The sequence below is a fragment of the Amblyomma americanum genome, chromosome 1 (assembly GCF_052857255.1).
Source record: "Amblyomma americanum isolate KBUSLIRL-KWMA chromosome 1, ASM5285725v1, whole genome shotgun sequence".
NCBI classification, from domain to species: Eukaryota; Metazoa; Arthropoda; class Arachnida; order Ixodida; family Ixodidae; genus Amblyomma; species Amblyomma americanum.
The window spans coordinates 315,542,137-315,564,928 of NC_135497.1; the positions used below are offsets into that span (position 1 = coordinate 315,542,137).

A 22,792-nucleotide genomic window follows, 5' to 3' on the forward strand; every position below is an offset into this window, starting at 1 on the left:
GTCCTGGATCCTGGACTCTATTTAGATTTTCAGGAGATGAGTGGGTTTTTTACGTACTGCGTGGCCATGCATGTGTCGGGAAATGGTAGGCGATTGTAGATGGGATCATTGCAAGCAGCTTAATTGTCGACTGCGAATGACGGCATTTTGTATTTAGTAAGCCCAGTTGCAGCTGCTGCTACAGCTATCATATCAGAGTGCCCGAGGCTTGCAGTTGGTTCTGTATGCAGGCAGTGAAATACCACTTGAATAAACTTTTCAGATGGATGAAACTGCTGATGTTGCCATATGCCCGTCAAAATTCAGCTCATTTTGCCAAAAGGATTAGATTTAGCACCGAGTGATTTTTCAGTATACTCCCACTAAAATGCCACTGTATCCATTGCAAATGAGCGAACATATTGGAAATCACTGAAGCCCTGCTTCCATGGCAGAATGCATTATTTTGGCAGATATGCTGTAATTTTTGCAGGGCGAGGGCAGCAGTTGCCCCCCCCCCAAGGAAGAAATTTTACATTTAAAAACCATGCTGAACCCCATTTTGGGCTGAGAAACTAGAATTCACTGGATGCATGCATAAAAAGCTCGGACATTTCGTTACTCATAAGTATTGCTATTTTAAAGATAGGAACCTACGTATTGTTTAACTGGACACACAAACGTACTGGAAATGCATAACATGCAGGCAGAGCGTAATATGGCCATACTCATGTGCTTTGGCCGGTTCGCTCCTTTAGCATAATGGCAGCAGCTGAGAAGAGATGGTGGGTGCTTTCGTGCATGAAATAGTACCGGCTGGTGCATATGCTGGCTCGGCATTGTCCGAACAGAGCTGCATGGAGGCACAAAGCTCCGAAGCCAGCTGACAAGTTGTAGTTGGTATCTCAATGCCATGCTGCAGTTTGCTGCGATGTCGGTGCACGTTAAAGATCGCCAGGTGGTCGAAATTATTCCGGAGCCCTCCACTACGGCACCTCTTTCTTCTTTCAGTCCCTCCTTTATCCCTTCCCTCACAGCGTGGTTCAGGTGTCTGCCGAGATGTGAGACAGATACTGCACCATTTCCTTTCCCCAACTACCAATTTTAATTTCAATCCCATTTTGGGCGAAGTAAGTCCAAGGAATACATGGTTCAAACGGGACTGTCCCCCTCAAATGCCTCCTCCAACAGCGGCCCATAAATCCGCCCCTGAACTTTCATCTGTGGAACTGCGGGCAGTGCAACTCCAAAGTTGTGCCTTAGCTTCGAACATTTCAGAAGCACAGTGGATGCTGTGTTCCGCAATTTATGGTAGTGTTATTACTTTTGAAGAAGATACATAACTCTAGTGTTGAGACATGTACAAGACTTTCTACCAGGTATGACCTCACAATCTCAAGAAATGGACAAAGGACCTGTTTCAGAGCTAAATGACTAGAGAATTTCAGCAAGAGAGGCAGTGCATTTGGAGAGATTGCAAACCTTTGCTGTCTTACAGGCATCTGCACCAGACAATGTACATAACAGCATAGGTGACTCAATCAGTTTATGATGACAATATAAATGCCAGTCAGACAGGAACTTCCTGCACTTTATCGAACGTGTTCCTGCACACAATGCATATGTAGAATTTTCAGTATTGTGAAAGAAATGTCATTAAGAACCATTTGAATGTTTGATACTTGCTTTGCTCCAACAAAATGCGCCGCAGCATGACCGTTTCAGATCAGTGAACTTTGACTTAGGTGAATTAACACTTCCTCAGGGCTCCTTCAGTTTGTTCATGTGATATACATCACTGCCACAGTGAGCTTTACTGTCACTAAAGCTGCATCTCTGTATGATATAATTTTGTGCTGTTTGAAATGCTTTTTATACATCTGCTCTTCAGTCTGTATTTTAATTGCGTAAGACACTTTTATATATTCGGCCAGCACTGCCTCTACATGGAGACCATTCATGGGGTTTCTGTAGGAATGGGAAGAGCCGCAAATTAAATGTTGTAGCATTGTAATTTCCTCACTAAGATTATAGTATCAGTCGTACAGCAAGGAAGGCAAAGCTAAGAAAAAAAAGCTACAGAGCCCACACAAACAGCAACAATCAGCCCATAGATACAGTGAGCTCTTGCAGACGCCTAAAGGGACAGGAAAATTAATGGAACCAGGGCTGAGAAATACGTAGTTGGTTTCTCGAAACTCGATTACAGGACTAGCGCCAGATTACGGCAGTCACTTGCTGTAACAAGCACGATAGCACCGAGCTCCTGGCTGAGCTACTAACTCGGTGAATGTCACTTAAGGTGAAGAGGTCTCTAAACAGATCCATCCCGTGCGCGCGCGCAACTCTTTCCACTGCTCTCTGCCTCTTCACTCTTTATCCCGATCTTCCCTTACCAACTTACCAACGTGCCACTGAAGAAGTGCGGTCGGTATCGTCTTCTTTCGATTTTTCGTTGAAATATTTTTATTTCCCGGAGGGAGGGGCGTACGTAGATGGGTTAATAACCCGCTTCATACAACGAAGGTTCGAATTTGGTAACAGCAGTGTTACAGGAAAATAATTGCGTTGCGAAAGAGAACAAAATGGGGAGCAAAACAGACTGCACTTTCGCGTGCGCTGCAATGGCCCACTGCGTAGCATGAGCAGCACAAGTTTCATCTGTCCCAAGAATTTTCCACCACGATTGCTGTGGAAAACGTGCAGAGTGCAGCTGAGCAGGCATACTGCACGCAGCCGCAGTTTATTTGCTCAACTAAACCCTGCGACACAAAGGCATCAGCTGGCTTCCGAGTCCGCACATCGCTACAGTGCCGCCGAAGAACACGCAATTCGCTTCGCTACGGCATGTGCCCAAGTTCGGAAGGAGAGATGCAAGCTTTACATTTATTCCCTTACCTTTCGTACATGGTGAATAGCCCCTCGCTCCTGACGGATAACCAGTTTTCAGAAAAATACGCAATTACAAATTTTGATAGCACCGCTATCGGTCATACTGGTAGCGCGGCCACGCAGCGAGTCTAGGGCTCCCCTATAAATGCATGCACGAGTTTAAAAACGTCAATCAGCGCCTAAGCTGTTTGATTCGCAATAAATATCTTTACAACACAATCCCATATTTAACTTGTCCAAATGCGTACAAAGGAATGGGATGCTCGCAGACGTGATCACGCAAAGCAAAAAAAAAAACGTGCCTAATCACGGACACTTCGCTGCCATACACAAACTTCACCCACGCACTTTCTTTGGCAGGCAACAGCTATTCGGTCGCACACTGAGCAGAATGTGTAGTACCTGCAAATATTCTTCGCAATGGTATACGTGCGTCACAGGAGCGCGTCAACCTGCAACTTTGCGCATGCGCGGAAAGCGGCAAGTTACGTGCGGCTAGTCATGCTTAGCAGGCCCGGGGGAACAGCAGAATCCTAGAAACATGTAACCGCGCTCTAATGGACTTGCCTGAACTACTTATCTGCAGCAACATCATCAGATGGTCCCGCTTCCAATGGTCCAGTTGTATGCACATTGCAGAGCACGCCATGTGCCATGCAGGCGGGCAAGCTGTCGGAAAATGCTGCAAGGCCAACCATGCAAGTACAGCCTTTGTCAAAAATATACAGCCCAAGGAGTTTGCTGCTGAGCCCCGTATATAGGCTTTCCATCACCACAGAAAGTCCCAAGCTTGGCATGGCCAAGTACTAGAGTTAGCCTCACCTTAAAGACATTGCACGACTACACAGCACAGGCCAGAAGCGAAATCCTTGGGCTGTATACTGTCGATAGACTGTACAAAACATTGGCTTGCCTTCCTCTAAAACCACTCCACAGGAAGCAGTGTGGTCGGCCCAACAGGACTGTGGCAGCTGTACTGCACAGTACTGTACCAGAACAAAGGAAAAATCTAGGCATGGAAGCATGCTTGACATGCAGCAAGTATTCAGCACAACTTGTTGAAAGTGAAGGGATGCATCATCAGAAGGCATCACTTTGAAGACCCTGGAATTCATCCACAAACTTTAATCTGTGTTGTCTCATTTTTACAAAGTTCCACATCAAAGGGGAAACAGGAAGGGAAGGAAGGTAAAGTAAAAAGGCATTACAAAATCTGCCATAAAAAAGTATAAAGCTGCGGGCATGTACAATATAATCTGACAATGCACACACGGACACAGTGAAAAAATGGGAAGAGGAAAAAAAAGACATACGAAGAAGGTTGATCAGGCTGAAAATTTGTTCACAGAAATGGTCGAGCAAAAACGCCGTAAAAACTTTGTTTTAGCTGTAAACACTGTCACATGAGATCTACAGTATGCTATATATGAATACAGCAACAGCACGTATGCAAAAAGGTGGCGAGACAACTTTCTCAAAACTTTCCTTGAGCAATTCCGCAACTAGACCTCAAGATGAACTCAGGCGGCTGAAGGAACAAAAACAGATCTCTACAACAGAAACGAGCATATAGTTACATGTGTACACCGCTTAAAAAAAGAATGTACGACAGATGAAAAATACACAGAGCAAATTTACAACTTTGATATAATATAATATGCATTGCTTTGAGTATGTAGTGGATCATGAGTATAAGATGTCTTCAGCTCCTCCATCTGACCAGCCCTCCAAACAAAACATGCACGGAAGTTGGCCACCCATGCAAAAGAAGAGGAACGAAAATTCATAAAATGCACTGCTGCCCCTCCTGACTTGCTCAGTAAAAACGCTTAATGCCCTGCGCAACGAGCCCTCTTCACAACTTTGTAGCTCTGTGCGCAATGCTAAACACCACGCATGGTATCAACTCCATGGAACCTCCCTTCAAAAACTCCCTGAAATATTAAGAACGGTTCGCCATCAAAAAAGCGCAAACATGCGACCGACCGCTTCGCTGCACAATGAGATGAAAACGACCCTCCCATAGGCTGCATTAAGAACGGAACTAGTACACCCCCCAACCCCATGGAACGGAAAAATGACTAAAGCCTTTTTCTCCAGTGTGCAAAGTGCTCACTCCTTGACCTCTGTGACGACCTTAGTAACAACCTCCTCGACAACTTCCTTCTTGATGACCTCTTCCTTCTTTACTTCCTCGACAGTAGCTTCAGATTTCTTCACAGCATCTTCAGCAGCAGGGGACTTTTCATCAGCAGCTGGTGCAGACTCGGCAGCCTTCTTGGGCTCCTCCTCCGGCACCTTCTTGGGCAGGTGAGTGTTCAGCTCCAGCGTCTTGCAGATTTCATCCCAGTCAGCCCAGTAGCGCTCCTTCATGCGCTCCACGAAGGCAAGCAGGTTGGCACAGTCTTGCTCCATGTACTCCAGCAGGTTGCCGAAGGGGACGTACACGAACTGGCACAGGTGGGCAAAGGCCACGCAATCCAGCTGCACGCAAACAAAGCAGGCCGAATTAGCACTCTCCACGCAGGCAACCACAAGCACTAGCAAACGGCCAGAGAGAAACACCCTGGCACAAAAGCTGCAAGCCCTTGCAGCAAGGCATTTCACTCACTAGACCAGTGTGCGCTAAACACAGGGTGCCAAACCATGCGAGACAGCAGGAGCCCTGGCATAAGGCTACAACTATATTCAAAGGAAAAAAAAACTGCAAGAGAAGCCTAGTTCATACTAAGGCAATTCGTACTTTTGCAAAAAATGATCGCCAGGTCGCTGCAAGTTACCAACTTTGTGCATTTTCACTTCAGTGCGTTCTTCAGTGCCACTGGCATGACAAATGTTGCCAACGGTCAGCCACACTGTGGACCTGAAATGCTCTGAACAACTTTTGATTAACAAAAACCAGAAACGACTGCTGGGTGGCACCTATGGAAAGCCAGCAAAGATTGTGCCTACATAGACTCACCAGGTGTGGCTCTGTGCCAAAGAAGAATGGCTTGGTTCCCAAGAACTGCGAGAGGTGCTTGAGGTCCTCCTTCCCAAACTCCAAAATCTCTTCTGTTGTGTGACGGCCGAGGCCATGGCCAATGGTCTGCTGCACATTCTGTAGAGAACAAAATCACCAAAACCAGAAACTTGTAACAAATGACTTCACCTTAAATAGGCTAAGAAAAGGCAAGCTAAGGGGCCTGCCATATATACAGAGTTAAAATGGCATAGGGAAGGTATGCAACAAATACAAAGAAAAAGGCAGAATGCCGGGTAATAATACAACCGATGAATACATTTCTTCAGATAAGCTCTCAGGCTACTTGCAGGTTACAGCGGTTTGCACGATTTCAAGGCACAGAAGCAAGAGGTTCATTCTTCTGCCAATTCTAAATGCATCCTACTAAGCCAATAAAAGCTGCAGATATGCGTCAAAGCGAACAGGTACATAATGGACAACCTTCAAACGTGAAAGGGAGCACCTTTGGGCAACTAAGGTACACATGTGCCAACTTTTGGTTAAAGTAAAGTATGCAGGTGGAGATATTCTGGAGCTTGGGTGGTAGCATACGCATTGTTAATGTCTGCCATAATTTGCAGCCCGTGTCTTAACTTACCCAAGAGCTTAGGCCACACCCACCTCACAGAAAGCATCACTGAAAAATTATTTTAGCAGATTCACCGTATGAAACTCACGCTTTTGAATGCGAGCTTGAAAAAGAACTGCAGGACTCCCTTCGGCAACTTTGAGTTCAGCATGCGCTTCACGTCCATTTGGGCTGCCTTAAGAAACTGGCCCGGGTGACGGTAGCGCCAGCAGCGGGACACCCATCCGGTGTGGTTGTTGAGCATGGACGAGAAAGCGTGAGAGATGTTGCGCTCCTCAGTGGTCAGGCCAGCGTCCAAATCCTTGCCAAAGATTTGAGTCAGCTGCTTGATGATGATGTCAGAGTCTGCAATCTCCTCGCCATTGAGCTCGACAAAGGGCAGTTGGCCTTTCTTGGACTTAAACTTGAGCTTGTGGTCCACATTCTGAAAAACCACAAAAAGCGATGCAATGGCTTACTCGGGGAAAAAAACAGCTCGCTGCTCTGCTCACAAGCCAGGCACAGGTAACAGTCTGTGCGCGAGACTAACAGGCTGACGAAACCTACCCAACGTTTTGAAGAAACAGCGCACACAGGGCAAACCTGATGGTCTGGTCAAGTTTGCACAGTGTGCTCTGAAGCAGTAGGAAGAAAAAAAGCCTACAAAACGATGCCAATACCCGGTCACCTACAGTGCCATAGGCATGAGAGCATAGAACACCTAAATGCGCAGCAGTTACTGACACCGCCTGTCATCGTAATTGCGGGCTACGAGAAACGCCCTTTTTCCGCGCGGTTCAGCAACCATCAGCTTGCGGCGAAGATTTTCAACGAAATCTCGTACGCATGCAAACTGGTCTTTTTTTCTTTCTTAATGGATCACAACTGCACACGCGCACCGCAGGCGAGAGGACCACTGAGAAGCCATAATGATCGTTTTCGCACTAGCACGAAGGGCACGCTAGGAGTGAGTCACGCACGCAACGCGAATTGCCTGCCACCGAGCGTTCTACGGAAATGCTGGGCTATTTTTAATAGTCTTTTCCGAATGCTGCGGCGGTGAAAGCGCAGCGCACTACGACGTGAAGGCAGTGATAATACAATAGCCGATTTTTATATGAATAGTGGAGATAAAAAAAAAAACTGCCGCAGGACTCCAACATGGCATTTTACTCTGCCTTCCTGTGCTCTTGAATAACCAGTATATCAAAAGGAACCGCTTCCACCTAGTATAACACAAAGGGACGGATATTTCATCGACCGGCTTCGTTGATTCAGATTAGCTAACCGGTGAAGGCGGGGCTGCACTCTACACAACTAGGCTCTTTCGCCCGTTTGCATGCAGGTTTATTTACCCACCGGGAGTCTTTTTGTTCATCCTGCTACAAAAAAAAGGCCGAAAATGAACAACGTGCGGCGCGAGAACGATCGCCGTACGTTGTTCCGAGCCATGCATCGGCCATGACAACACGCACTGACAGTTCTTAAGCCTAACGTCGCGTCACACCAAGCCGGCCGACGCAATCCCGGCGGTGCCAAGATTTGAAATGAACGGCGCGCTGCGAAAAGGACGATCTCACCTCGTACTTGACTTGTGTCATGCGCAGCCAGGTCTCAACTTTCAAGCAGAAAGGCGAGATTCCGGGCAAAGTCGGACAGCGAGTAAACTGGTAGAGATAGACTACATCTTTTTCGTAATCCGTCTTGTGAACGCTGGGCTTTGCCGGCGCCGACGCGGCGGTAGTGGTAGCGTCGGACGTTGGGCTGGCCGCGGTCTCCTGTGTGGCTGGAGCTTCGGCCGGCTTTTCGGCCTTCGCTGGGGGTGCGGTGCCAGCGGAGTTCTCGGTCTCGCTTGGGCTCGTCATGGCGGGAAGGAGCTCGCGGCTGCAGAAGAGCGACGACAGCAGACCGGCGCAAAATGGCGCAGAGCAGCAACCCAAGCTTCACGCACTGTCGACTGGCGGTCGATGATTGGCCAACGCCTGGGCGGCCTGGGTGGGGGCGCTTTATACGCGGCTTGAAGCATGACGTCATGGGGACTGCGATGGATGAGTTCGATAGCGGATGTGACGTTCTCGCTGCTGCCGTTTTTGAGTTTTTGACAGCTCTCCCAGCTCTCCTCGGACGTCTGTCGACCAACCCGGCGCTTCCGGTGCAGGCGCGTTATCCAATGCGCGCTGATAAAGGCGTCAATGCACATGATGTCACGGCGCCTTGTCTCGGAAGCACGATAAACTCTGAGTCACCCTCGAATTCCACGATTTTGTGAGTGCGTATAACACACCTCTTTGCATGGGGGTGAAGATTTTGGGAGAAAGTAAAACTGCGAGTCCCTCACATTTTTCGTTGACGGTGATGACCCCATAGTGTTAGGCATTCCTGAAAACGTTGAGAAAATTTCCGGCGAAAAAAAAAAGTTCACGAATGGCAGTTTAATTCAACCGTGGCAGTGGCCTGATAAATTGATCTGTCGAAAAATAAATGGTATGCACGTGGTCAAAAAAAACTACCAAAGTAGGCATAATTAAGACATATTAGGCTAATTATGGCAGTAATGTAAGGCTGTCGCAACAAAGAGAAAGTCGAAATTGGCCATATCACAACGACTGCCCTCGTAAACCAACAAATGCGTTGCCGCTCCTGCGGGATATTTGCACAGTCACTCAGATACCGTCACAGGCAGCTTATCAAATATAGCTTGTTAAGATACAGCAGTGGTGCGATCTGACTTGGTAAAGCAACAAGCAGAACACCCTTCCACTGCTCCATGTGCTTTTCCACCAAGTTACACGTTTCACTGACAGAGATTAAGGGTCGGGCAGGAACGGAAGACGGAGAGAGAGAGAGAGAGAGGGGGGGGGGGGGGGGGGGCTTAATAAGCTCGATGATAAGTATGCTCAGACTTATAACCAGCCTTATGCTTACTTATAATGTTACCTAGACTTTTAAGGCGTCCTTTTGAAATTATATCGAATATAAGCGGCCGCAGTAGGCTCGAATGAATAGTTTATTTTCAGCAGCGCGCTACGAAGAATAGTTAAACATGGCATAAGTTACTTTGAACTTGCGGACTGTTTTCTGCCACGGGCGCTTGAATACAGAAACAAAAATAATTCACCATAATATGAGGCCAGCGTATGGAGATCGACTGACTTTTAATTAAGAAAACGCGCGAACGAAAGAGCCTTTGGTGATACAGCGTTTGTCAGGTCACGCAAAGCGTATCAGATTCGAAGAATACCCCCAGTGAAAAAACGCTGCCATTGCCTCCATGAGCGCTCCAAACAGTGTCCGAGATGAGCACAGCTCCACAGGAGGGAAGTGCGGTAAGCACTAAATTTTCATGTTCTAACGTCTTGGAATAAGCATCAACGGTCCATTTAACACCATCTATATTAGCACAATATTTATTTATTTTAAATACCTTACAGGCACGTATGGCATTGTGTAAGGGGGGCGGCAAAGCATCAAGATCAAATTTAAAAGGGTACAAGCAGAAACAAGGCACTATACATGATCAGTAAAAATTTGAAACACCTCATTATAATACAGAACAGTTGACATAGGAACATAGAAATAGGAACGCATGATAAGTGAAGGTAAAGCTGATATAGGAACACCGAAATAAATCCAAAAAAGGGACACAGGGTACATCACACAAAAAATAAAATTGCCAGACCAATGGTCAATACTTTTATATGTTACGCAGCGCTCAGTGAGGCAGCAATAGTTGCGAAAGTTAATTACCTAGAGTTGCACAGCATTACGCAACATAAGCAAACATTTCTCCGAAAAATCTCCAGTGTCGTGAGAAGCTAGTAATATTCTATATCGTTGGGGCGCCCGTGCAGCGAAGACTGCATGCTTGCAGTGCGTCCCAGGCTTTGTATACTTCCTCCTCATGCAGTACAGATGCACTAATAAAACGACGCAGTTAGCCATAGATAGTATAAATAGCGCAAAATTCACTGCAGCACGATCACAGCTGGGACCTCTGAATAAGCATGCAGAGTATGAGTTGTCTGTCAGCAGTGTTAAATGTACGCCTGTGTTCCTTACGAGAGGGTTGCGCACTCTCACGAACGGCGACCTCCTACATATATGTGCAACGTTGGAAATAACGTTGCGGATTCCTCGAAGAACAATTTCCAGAGATGCCGTTTTGAATTGGATGGGCATGCATCTATACGTTTAAGCGAAGTTACAGCAATTCGCAGATTGGGGGGGGGGGGGGGGGGGGCATAATTAGATTATTAGAAATGCGCATACACGGGCACACAAGGCGACAGATTCTTCTTTGTCTCGCTTCTCCTTTTGTCGTAATCTCCGCCTACCTGAGCATTTTTCGTCCAATTATGGATCATCATTCGGCACAAACAACCAACTCGAGGGGGGAGGGGGGGGGGCACAGTTATGTTCGTAAGGGCCAACGTTCCTTCCAGCATTCTGTACTACTACTAAGCTCATGGCGGAACACGCGCCAATTACGTCCCTGTGAGAAAACGAGGATCAAATCATGCTGCAAGGATCCTCTAAATCATACGGGCAGCTATCTCTATATACCTGATATAAATATGTGGGGGAGCACACTTTCAAATGATTCTTACGTTACATTTGTTTTAATCTTAAAAATTGTTTTTTTTTGGGGGGGGGGGGGAGGGGGGAGGGAAAATGGCGCAGTAGCTGTCTCACATGCCGGCTGAACCGCGCAGTAAGGGAAGGGATAAACGAGGGAGTGAAAGAAGAAAGGAAGAAAGAGGTGCCGTAGTGGAGGGCTCCGGATCAATTTCGACCACCTGGGGATTTTTAACGTGCACTGGCATCGCACAGCACACAGGCGCTTTTGCGTTTCGCCTCCATCGAAACACGACCGCCGCGGTCGAGTTCGAACCCGGGAACTCCGTATCAGTAGACGAGCGCCCTAACCACTGAGCCACCGCGGCGGGTATGTTTTAATCTTCCTGTGCCAGTTTGGGTATATAATGGGTTCAGAATGCACTGCCAGCGACAAGTGAAACGCGGACAAGACAACTTAAGCGCAAACAGAACAACCACAAGATTTTGGTTGGGCGAGACTGCATACTATAGCGCACTTGATTTTCACTTGGATGTCGCGAAGACCGTGCACTCCGTGAATGTTTCAATGCACTCCCGCCTATACATCTTACTCAGCAGCCAATATTTCTGTAATGTTTTGTTCACGTTACAGCTATCCCGTACGGGTTTCATTTCACATGATAATAATACATCGACAGCTGCCGTGCGGTGGTCAGTTAGCGCGGAAATGTGCGCATGCCCCTAGATGATGAAGCTGACGCGCTTGCTCGAGCAATTATTCTTATCTGTTGCGAGAATCGAGGGCCGCGGTGAGTAATATATTGAGCAGATATCGCCTCTCGAATTATGGTGTCATCGTGATTACCTCCTGGTTGTTGCTGAATCGCAAGCTGAAACAACATCTCGGATGTGACTGTACACGTTGAACATCTTTAATTAAGCTATGTAGACATGCATTTACAGTACGTCGCTCATATGCTTACTTGACTTTATCGGCTTGTCAGCACCTTAGCGTTATTCAACCTAGCCAACGGACACCCTTGACCGCTGCTATACGAACGTAAAGAAGAACGTTTTTTTTAATATTTTTTATTTGTGGAGAACTCGTACATACTATACTCTGCCATTGTTGTTGTTTTTTTTTTCCTGTTCTTTTCTACGGACTGATCTTTTGTGCAATACTATTACACTGAACAGCTTAAGAATTCGTATCTGGGACTAACCGAACATGGGTGAATTAGAACGGAAAGTTAATGCCAAGCAAGGAAATACCACAACTGCAATTGCGCCTTGTGTCGCCCCTTCTAGTGACCATGCATTGCCGCGATAATCCGAGTGAACGTTCAGTGCAGTCAGTTTACGCAAAAAAAAAATGCAGGTTTGGCGTTATCAACGGAAACGTGCGGGCAGAGGCTGAAGTCGCCGTGGTCTTCAACCCGACTGCTATCACAGAGAAGTAAAACCGCTGGAACCTGGGAGCCCAAACCGATCATGCGGCATAAACTATGTAATCAGCGACATCTGACAAACAATTCATGGATTACATCAACGCCTCTGACAAACAATTCATGGATTACATGAACGCCTAACCCTCCAGTAATGTCAGTATGTTTGAAACCCCCGACACATTTTACTCTGCACAGGGGCGTCACGAGATTCGGGGGAGGAAACGTACGCAACCGTGCGCTCAAGCTCAAGCACTGCAGCGTGGTGCTTGCCTTCTGAGCGCCTGAACAAGACCATGGCTGAGGACGACTCCATACTGCTATTGCTCCCGGTAAAAACCGGTTTTATGGCTGTTTATGGCAACGTTTATGTTTGTCTGGAAAATAAAGGAGCATTTATTGCTTAGGAAATTGCATTTAAGTTTTTCCCGCCACTCTCTATTCAAACATTTGACGTCTTAACTGAAAGGACTCCGCGATCACCGTTTTCAAGTGAATGGCGGTGCAGCCTAGCCTCTGGGATCCGCGACGAAAGCTATGTCGACGCAGGCTGTGTACTTCTGAAATCAGCCGATGGCGGTGACACCTGTATTTATTTATTTTTGCCTTTTCTCGCCTACAAAAGCTCCACTTTCAGTTAAAGTAGCTTCTTTATCGTTAGAATGTAGTACTCTATCGATACAGACCAACTTCAATATGTCTTTAGTGCCGTTTAAGTCTAGTAGAGCAGACGTTTGGGCTAGTTGGTATTGACTCATCATGACAAAAAACAGAGAACAAGAAGGAAGACACCACCAGCGCTGACTCGCAACCGAAATTTAATTAAGAAAAAAAAACGAACAGGTATACATGCAATAACCACCTGAAACTGCACACGTCAAAACCACGTGGGAACACGTTAACGCGCGTGGCAAGGAAAAGGTTACCAAACACGAGCAGAGTGCTGCCGACTGTCCAAAGAGCAGAATTCCCTATCTGAAAGGGCCACGGAAGGTTCGCTGACGCACCGGTTAGCATTTTTTTTTTTTTCTAATAGAAAAGGCTCCAGTGACTTCGCGGGTCGCCTGGTCTTCTTGGTGGAAAAGAAGAGTAGTTCTCGAAAAGTAGGGCGCGCATTTGAAAACCCGGCAATGAGTCAGTGCAGAGTGAACTGCGGTGCCCGAAAAGCCTCACTTTCGCACTGCTCCCTTTTTGGCCGATACGCACTTTACCGCAGGACAACGGCAGTCGGTACGAGACACCCTTCCTACAAATGATGAAAGGCGATATTTTTTTAGTTGCGCATGATCGCCGCTTCTTGCGGCTTAATTCCGGTCGCCAATTTTCTGTCCACCGCAGCCAGCCTATTTGGCTCCGAAAACACTACCCTGACGTCGTACCTCGTTGTCGGGCTCTGAAGACCACGGGAGTGTAAGGGATGACAGCCAGCCTATACGGCGCCCACTATCATCCCGACCTCGTCTGATGGCCCCTGACTTAACCCACCACTTTTCCTAAAGATGACGTGGTCGGGAAAACCACTACGACTTAAACGAACAACTTGCTCCGAGACGCGTTCGGCAACACAGTGGTGGCAGGACCCGGAAGTGGCGGCTCTAAGGCATGAAACCGCTATGCCATCCTTAATCAGTTTAGAATGGCCCGACTAATACCCAAGGAGCGGTTGTGCAGTGCGCGGGCGAAGCACCCAGTTGAGATCGTCCGACATGGCGCTCAAGGACAAATCAAGGAAACGTTGCTCACAGGGACCTCTGTCGTGAATTTTAGACCATGACCATATTGACTGAAAATTTTTAGAACGTCTGCCATTTCAGAGGCCTGAGGTTTACATCTGAACATCTTTCTGCGTGCGGACAGCCGCTTCCGCCCTAGACTTTCTCTGACTTGCGAACCTGTAATACCGTAGACGCCTGTAATGAATCTTGCAGCCTTTTTTTTTTTGTGCGCGCTCTAGCTTGTCTTCAAGAACATTTGTGAACGGGTCCTAAGCTACGCACGCGTATTCTAACACGAGCCTAACACAGGCAAGGTAAGGATTAAGACGAGCGACAGGCAGTAATACTCCTCCAGAAATAATGCAATGTGGTACACTATTTCTGGTTGTCAGATCTTTGGTTCAGTCCGCGTGCGTTCATGAGCAGCCAAAATTATGGAATTTAACGGTATACCTGAAGAGCACCATTCAGTCATCACTCAGGCAACGACTGGACGCATATGGAGGCATCAACGTGTCCGAATTCAGCTGTTCCAGTGAGTGGAGGAAAGCCTCTGAAGCAGTAACCTGGCGACCCCTGTCTGTCTGCCACCGAATGTGTATAACTGCCACCGGGACCCATCTTACAGAGACGAGAAATCGGTGAGAAGTCAGTGAGTTGTGTAACAATTTTAGGTGCAAGACAATGCAGCAGAATGTAGAAGAAAACACAACCACATGACGGCGCTGTGGAATACGAACCCACAATGTGCATGTTGCGTACAGTGCTCTACCAAATGAGCTAAGGTGGCGGCGATCTCGCATTTTACTTTCGAATGTATTTGTGTGGCGTGGGCGAATCCTTATTTTTGAGGTCGAAGCGAAATCGTAGTGAATATTGACATTAGACGAATAATTTCGAAATGAGTAGCCCGAATACTTATAATCACTTACCTTGTAGTCTAGAATGAAAAAAAAAAACGAATGTCGTGGTAGGACATTTTCAGATTAACTGCCATGAATGGTATGGCAACTGCTATTCTATAGATTGCAGTATAAATTACAGGGTTTTCCATTATCGTAGTGTTTCAGTGACTGCCAATTAAAACGGTCGAACAATGCCCGCTCCACATGGGTGCCATTGCTTCGTATAAAGACCAGAAAAATATTGATACACTTTTATCGAGGCTTAATTGGCACGTGCTGTGTCAAAACGTCACTAGAGAAGACTCGGAGGTTCTCATAACGAAAAATCTTAGGATATTTTTCGCGAAGCATCTCCCGTCTGTAGCTTGTTATAGTGCGTGCTGTTGAAAAGTATCGCTTTTTGTTTGAATACAGGAATCGACAGACACTTTTGAACAACCATGGTTAAAGCAGGCTGCAAGTGGATACAGCGATGCTTTCGCCACTGCATTGGCTCTTTGAGAGAGGCAACACAGAACGGGAGGCCGACTATATACTCGGGTAGCCGGACACCTTTTCGGCAGCATCTTGATGCCCGCACTGATTGGAATCGATATCTCAACACTCAATCCAGTGACGACGATTAAGATAATGCTGGCAGCAATAAATGTTCTTACGGGCGAGTCAATGGATGGGCCTGCGCTGCCGCGCTGCCTCTCCCGAAATGTCGAAGTATTCTGGAACATCTGAGTAATTCGACACGCTCGAATGCTTGGAGTCGAAGCGAATGTCGAACAACTGTTGCATTGGCGCGTCGAATATTTCAAATATTCGCCCATCCATAGTGCTTGTGCTACATGTGGCCTATAGCCTTGCGAGTGTTCCCCGTTGTCACATATGATCATGAAATAATAATAATAATAATTGGTTTTGGGGGGAAAGGAAATGGCGCAGTATCTGGCTCATATATCGTTGGACACCTGAACTGCGCCGTAAGGGAAGGGTGAAGGAGGGAGTGAAAGGAGAAAGGAAGAGAGAGGTGCCGTAGTGGAGGGCTCCGGAATAATTTCGACCACCTGGGGATCTTTAACGTGCGCTGACATCGCACAGCACACGGGCGCCTTAGCGTTTTTCCTCCATAAAAACGCAGCCGCCGCGGTCGGGTTCGGAGTTCCCGGGTTCGAACCCGACCGCGGCGGCTGCGTTTTTATGGAGGCAAAACGCTAAGGCGCCCGTGTGCTGTGCGATGTCAGCGCACGTTAAAGATCCCCAGGTGGTCGAAATTATTCCGGAGTCCTCCACTACGGCACCTCTCTCTTCCTTTATTCTTTCACGAAACAGAGCTGTTATAGCACTGCACGCGACATGTGGATGTCGTGGGTTCGTATACTCCGCCGGTTGCAAGATGTGGTTGTCCTTTCTTCAGTTTTCTGTAAAGTTATCTCCTATATAAAATTATTGCGCGACTAATTTTTCATTTTAACCAGAAATTCCGAGAGAGAGAGAGAGAGAGAGAAAGCACGCCCCTGTTCATCCCTCGGCCTCGGTGACTGGTATCGCTTCTTACGTGAGGCGCTGTGGACGACTGCTGGTCGAGCGTAGTCGACTCGGTTGCCAAGGGCCGCCGTCGGGGCCGCATAATCAGAAGGAACCGCGCCGACGAAAAAAAGGGCGACCACCTGCCCCCGAGATAAGCACACCGGAGGCTGTGTTTTCTGTCGCCCACTGCCGCCGCACCACGCGCGCGCTCGGCGCGTCACCCTTCCCCTCTCCTTAGGTCGGCATGAAAACAACGGCGTCCAAGCCCGGCGCGTATCTCTCGCGCCGGAGAACAATGCGCTCTCTTCCACCTCCCTGATTTCCGGCCTGGCGCGTGACGCCAGAAGCGCGCCGCTTGTGAAGAGTTTGCCCGTAGTCTTTGATGACGACGACTTCTATAGCAGCTGGCAGTGACGCGTGCGCGCGCGCTCTTCGTTATGTTCGAGGCCTCGCGGCGCTCCTTGCCCCAGCAACGGCTCTCGTTTTTTTTTTTTTTTTGCCTTCCTCAAACAGGGCACACTGCGAAACCGACAGCAAACGAAGAATCACTTCTAACAAGCAGGCCGTCGTGTTTCGTGTTTATTGATTCATTCGTATTAACTTCAGGGTACTAAATGAAATTGGAAAAAGGAACAGGCAAAATGTCATAGAGTTTCTTACTATTAACTAGAGGGAAAGCTGGCGCCTCGCCTATGGGAGTTTGCATGGAGCTGCCTCGAGACCACCTGTGCCACCATGGGCGCTCTAAGCATCATGGGGCGGAGAGCTACCGACTGCAGAACCACAACTTTTGGCCAAAAAATAATGAAAAAACAAACGTTGTTCGATAATCAAGAATGTCTTATCATTCAATATCATGTGTATAGATTGCAACAAACGAGCAGAAAAGCGTGTAAATGCAAAGTTTGCCCAAAATAACCGATGGCTTGCTCTCCTATTGGCCAAGCATTGCAGACCACAAAAACCAACATTTAGTGCTTAGCAGGCGCACTTTTAAAAAGAAATATGTTTTGGAAAAATATGTTGTCACTTCAACAATTTAAAAGGTTTCCCGCAACATTTCGGAAAACAAAAACCTTTTATTGGCGTCGTGTGCTGTTGCGTTCTCGCTACTATGGCTTCTGCGCACTACTTTTACGCCGAAGTCGTCTGCGTGCGGAGCGCGCCGTGGATACGGAATGGGACATCTCTGTAACGCCACTCTGTGTTCCTGAAAAAAGCTACTGTCCCGCACCAAGTAGCTCATCGCCCCATGATGCTTTGCGCGCCCATGGAGGTAAAGGTGCAGCGCCGCCAGCTTTCCCTCTAGTTAATAGTAAGAAACTCTATGCAAAATGTAAAAGCGAGACCGCACAATACGTATACAAATTTGAACGCTCCCCGCGAAATACAAAGGAACATGCGTCGAGACAAAAAAAGAAATGCCTCTTATAGTATTAACATTTTTTTACAGATGCTCCACGCACGCACGCACGCACGCACACCAGGGGCCTTCACGGGTATTACACAGGGTGAAAGTGGGGAGGAAACAATTACATGAACTCGAAGGAACACGCAAGCAAAGATAAGTAAGTTTTCACACCTGACAAAATAATGCAATATAATACAAACGTGTACGGCAGTTTGCGAAGGAAAGGTTATTCAAAAAGAAACAAATATCTTTAAAAGAAAAAAAATAAACTTGAAAAAAATTAACTTATTACCAAGAGCGGTTACTATACAGCATGTTAAACAATATTACACGCTTGTAACTATACACACACTTGTAAAAGAAAATGAACTGTCATTGCCGACCAGATGATGCAGTATAATATAGGACATTGCAATCATATACTCGCATAAAAAAATACGACATTGGTGCTCTAATGTGCCTAATGCATTCATAAATCATGTGAGGTCAGTTATCGGCAGGCAAACTGTCGCGGCCCGAGATGACAAGCAGGAGAGGCGAATAATTAAACAGACTGGTGAACGCAAGCGGGGCCAATTTTAAATGGGTGCCTGATGATGTGTGGTGAACAGGGTGCAGAAATATTTCTCCAAAGCGTGAGGAACCTTGTGTGTTAAACTGTATAGATGAAAGAAAGGCGGAGATGACGTGTTCTGGTTTCAAGAGGAATTAAGTTAAACCATTGTTTTTGTCTTGTTACGCTAGCTGGACAGGAATAAAGCCGTGGCAGTTCTATAAAGCGGTGTTACGTACAACACGTGAAATTTTCTCGAGCATCATTAGGTTAGCCCGTTATAAAAAAAAAAAAACTGGTTCCGATCAATTGCACTGACGCGAAGGAAATGCGCCTTTTCGACTCCTCTTATGAAGTAATGAGAGAGGCGTTAAAGCTGCTTTGAAGTCACTTTATTATGCTGTGTATTGTGAATTCTTAATCTATTTAAGCGACTTCGACCATGTCGGAACTACGGACGGGCTACGTCTAGGTCACTGGCAGACGCGGCCCAGCCTCCATCGTCAGGTTTCTAGCACTTAACTTGCATAGTGGTTAAGGCATCAGCGTTTCACGCACACAAAAGCTCTGCTTCGGCAACTTCGTCTTTTTCCAGAGGCATTCTTTATCTATAATTTTGTTGCGTCATTCTGAGTCATTTTTAAATTCTGCTGAGTCATTTTTATTTTTCCTGGGTCCTCCTTATGCCGGCCTCTCCCTCCGCTCCCCTACAAAGAGTATATGGGCGAGAAGCAGAAATAAAAGAAAAGTTGACCAGCCCGCACCACCCCGGCCAAAACGGGCTTCTCTACATAAATTAGCGTGGGCAGTTGACAAAGAAATAAAAATAACATTTCCAAACAGGTGGAGAGAGAGATTGGTTAATGGTTTATGGTTTATGGGGGTTTAACGTCCCAAAGCGACTCAGGCTATGGGGGACGCCGTAGTGGAGGGCTCCGGTATTTTCGGCCACCTGGGGTTCATTAACGTGCACTGACATCGCACAGTACACGGGCCTCTAGAATTTCGCCTCCATCGAAATACGACCGCCGCGGCCGGGATCGAACCTGCGTCTTTCGGGACAGCAGCCAAGCGCCGTAACCACTCAGCCACCGCGGCGGCTACGGAGAGAGAGAGATCTTCCTCTATTCACCTGCCACCTGTCAAGCGTGAGGGAGGGAGGGAAATCCCCCTAAACACCACCTGCCACGGTTAGCATGTGGAGGCACCACACAGGCGCCGCCGCCACCGGGCAGATTTCGCCTTTATGGCCCTCCTAATGATATCACATTAGTACTAAGTAAAGCATTTTTGGAAACGAGTTGCACCTAATGTATTGATGCTGGAAGGCTGTTCCATTTTTGTAGGTGTTGGGATTTTCAGTTTGAACCCGGATAAACCCCGATAACAATTGTTTTTTTTTTTTGGGGGGGGGGGGGAATGGCGCAGTATCTGTCTCATATCGTTGGACACCTGAACCGTGCCGTAAGGGAAGGGATGAAGGAGGGAGTGAAAGAAGAGAAATAGGTGCCGTAGTGGAGGGCTCCGGAATAATTTCGACCACCTGGGGATCTTTAATGTGCACTGACATCGCACAGCACACGGGCGCCTTAGCGTTTTTCCTCCATAAAAGCGCAGCCGCCGCGGTCGGGTTCGAACCCGGGAGCTCCGGATCAGTAGTCGAGCGCCCTAACCACTGAGCCACCGCGGCGGGTGATAACAATACGCCGAATTCAGTTTTCGAAATTTGGTTTGAACCGTAAAAACTTGCTGTCATTTGAGTAGGCGTTACACTGAGTCAAACAGGGTACATAAGGCAGGGGTGCGGTAGGACGGTGTTACCGTCAGATCAAGCATAGCGCAGTAGTTTTGCGTTTTCAGGCATTGATCCGCTACTCTGTGCACACCTGTGCGTATATACGGTAGTGTACACCAGGAGTGCATCGTCATTTACATGTGGTAAAGAAAGTAGACGGGCGGTCTACCGCAGGTGAGGTGCGAACTGATCTACTTTCTAAAACTTTACACCCCCCTGCAGATTATTCCCCACAGAAGTATTCCCCCCGACAAACTAAAAGTTGCGCTTGCTACCGTGTTGTTCACATAGGGTAGCAAAAACGACCCTAACAACTATCCCACAACTTCGGTATTGCCATTCTTTCCGAAAATAATTGAGCGCGTACTTTTTAGGCGGTTCTTACCCAGGAATTCTGAACAAAAGCATATTTGAACGGGAAACCATTTATGCACACAATTTTTTTTCATATAATGTTAAGATTTCTCTATAACAATCAACATATCTGCACATCACCCGACGGCAGTCTTGAATTTTTTTTCTATTAACGTTCCCGCTATCGTCGAAAGCGTTCCCCCTTGGTTTTCTACGGCAGTCCTGGCTGTTCGATGCTACCGATGGAAACACTTTAAAAGAAGCATTTTGCTACGCATAAGAATAATGGACCATTACCTTCGATATTACCGCAAAAGTGTCTTACAATTTTTTAATTTTCAAAATTTTTGCCCGAAATTGCTGGACATGTTTGCAACGAACAGTATATGGTTTTTCTGACTACACATGTACCACAGTAGTTAAATATGGGTTCCACAGAGGCTGTTGTTGTGTGATAATTCGTGTTATTTGTTCTCGCGGTATGCCAGAAACGCTTGGGATTAGCACACTGGCCATGTTTGCAATCTAAACAGTAAACTTAGCAGACCTCACACTTACCAGATGTAGGTTCAAGAAGTTGCTCTACATACCGACCAGATATATACGCAGAAATGGAGCGTTTAGCAACGCATTCCCGCCGCGGTGGCTCAGTGGTTAGGGCGCTCGACTACTGATCTGGAGTTCCCGGGTTCGAACCCGACCGCGGCGGCTGCGTTTTTATGGAGGAAAAACGCTAAGGCGCCCGTGTACTGTGCGATGTCAGTGCACGTTAAAAGATCCCCAGGTGGTCGAAATTATTCCGGAGCCCTCCACTACGGCACCTCTTCTTCCTTTCTTCTTTCACTCCCTCCTTTATCCCTTCCCTTACGGCGCGGTTCAGGTGTCCAACGATATATGCGACAGATACTGCGCCATTTCCTTTCCCCCAAAAAACCAATTATTATTATTATTAGCAACGCAGAAAGCAGGTTTTTTATTTTTTTACACAGTCGACTTGTGTGTCTGTTAAGCCAAGACCCGAGGGTTACTCTTAAGATGTGTGCATCTCGCAGGGAAGGAATGTTGATGCTGCTCGCCGTATCGCTTCGAGAGCGAGCCCTGACTTCTAGAATGAGGCCGATATCTGTCCTCTGTATCGCAGCTTGTTGGCAGTGAGATGGAGGCTGCAGTCGGCCCTGGACGATCGGCGTCGCGATGGGGTCCCTGTGTCCCTCCCTATACGCGCCAGAGCGTCCTCGGGCACACAAACCAATCGTCTTGATTAGTGTGAGATAGGGTGACGCGTTCGCATATGAAAGGCTGGGCAACGAGAAACACGGACCATGAGAGACGTAATTGTTCCAAGCTGTTTTTTTTCCCGTGCGCAGTTTATAAGATGACTGACTATGCTTCATAGCAGGAAAAGGTGAGACTGAGTACACTGTGTCTCGTTTGGTCTCAGCCCGGCACTTAATTGGAACCGAACAAAACGCACATAATCCTCCACGTGCAGAGATGACACACGCTTATTGGCGCTATGTAGTCAGTGCTCCAGAGCAACTCAAGTTTTTTTTTTCTCTATGCATTCTTAAATGAGAAACCTCGGGAGCAGGAACGAAAAAAAAAAAAACTTCAATTCTCTCAGTAGCTCCAGTGTATGGCCTGTCACGAAGTTAACCGAACAACTGCATTCGTCCCGGGTTCGAACCCGACCGCGGCGGCTGCGTTTTTTGGAGGCAAAACGCTAAGGCGCCCGTGTGCTGCGCGATGTCAGTGCACGTTAAAGATCCCCAGGTGGTCGAAATTATTCCGGAGCCCTCCACTACGGCACCTCTTCTTCCTTTCTTCTTTCACTCCCTCCTTTATCCCTTCCCTTACGGCGCGGTTCAGGTGTTCAACGATATATGAGACAGATACTGCGCTATTTTCATTTCCCCAAAAAACCAATTATTATTATTCGCGTCTCTTCCCTTGCGATTTAGCACGAACCAAAACGAAAGCGTATTGTGTTTGGCAGGATTGTGCATTCCGAACGGTTTTAACTATTTCTGATATATATATATATATATATATATATATATATATATATATATATATATATATATATATATATATAT

General features: G+C 47.0%; 2 protein-coding genes across 2 annotated transcripts in view; both read right to left on the reverse strand.

The window, feature by feature from the left end:
• The window catches only part of mRRF1 (mitochondrial ribosome recycling factor 1), a 33,067-nt gene extending 30,164 nt beyond the window's left edge, over positions 1–2,903 (reverse strand). Inside the window, exon 1 of the mRNA XM_077649734.1 lies at positions 2,878–2,903. Coding sequence (XP_077505860.1) covers positions 2,878–2,888 — 11 coding nt within the window. The 5' untranslated portion in view covers positions 2,889–2,903. The remainder of the gene's footprint in view (positions 1–2,877) is intronic.
• A 1,078-nt stretch (positions 2,904–3,981) lies between these two features.
• fax (failed axon connections) lies at positions 3,982–8,432 on the reverse strand. Its single transcript, XM_077649725.1, has 4 exons — positions 8,024–8,432; positions 6,553–6,888; positions 5,834–5,971; positions 3,982–5,355 (listed from the first exon to the last, which is right to left on the reverse strand). Exons 1-4 carry the CDS (start codon positions 8,306–8,308, stop codon positions 4,984–4,986), a joined length of 1,131 nt encoding a protein of 376 aa, XP_077505851.1. The 5' UTR covers positions 8,309–8,432; the 3' UTR covers positions 3,982–4,983.
• Positions 8,433–22,792: the final 14,360 nt, after the last annotated feature.

Excerpts from the sequence above, each read along its gene's own strand:
- fax (XM_077649725.1), bottom strand. The coding sequence starts at position 8,308 with ATGACGAGCCCAAGCGAGACCGAGAACTCCGCTGGCACCGCACCCCCA. Across the intron at positions 6,889-8,023 it reads TGACACAAGTCAAGTACGAG|AATGTGGACCACAAGCTCAA; the intron begins GTGAGATCGTCC and ends GTGGTTTTTCAG. Across the intron at positions 5,972-6,552 it reads TCAAGCTCGCATTCAAAAGC|AATGTGCAGCAGACCATTGG; the intron begins GTGAGTTTCATA and ends TGTTCTCTACAG.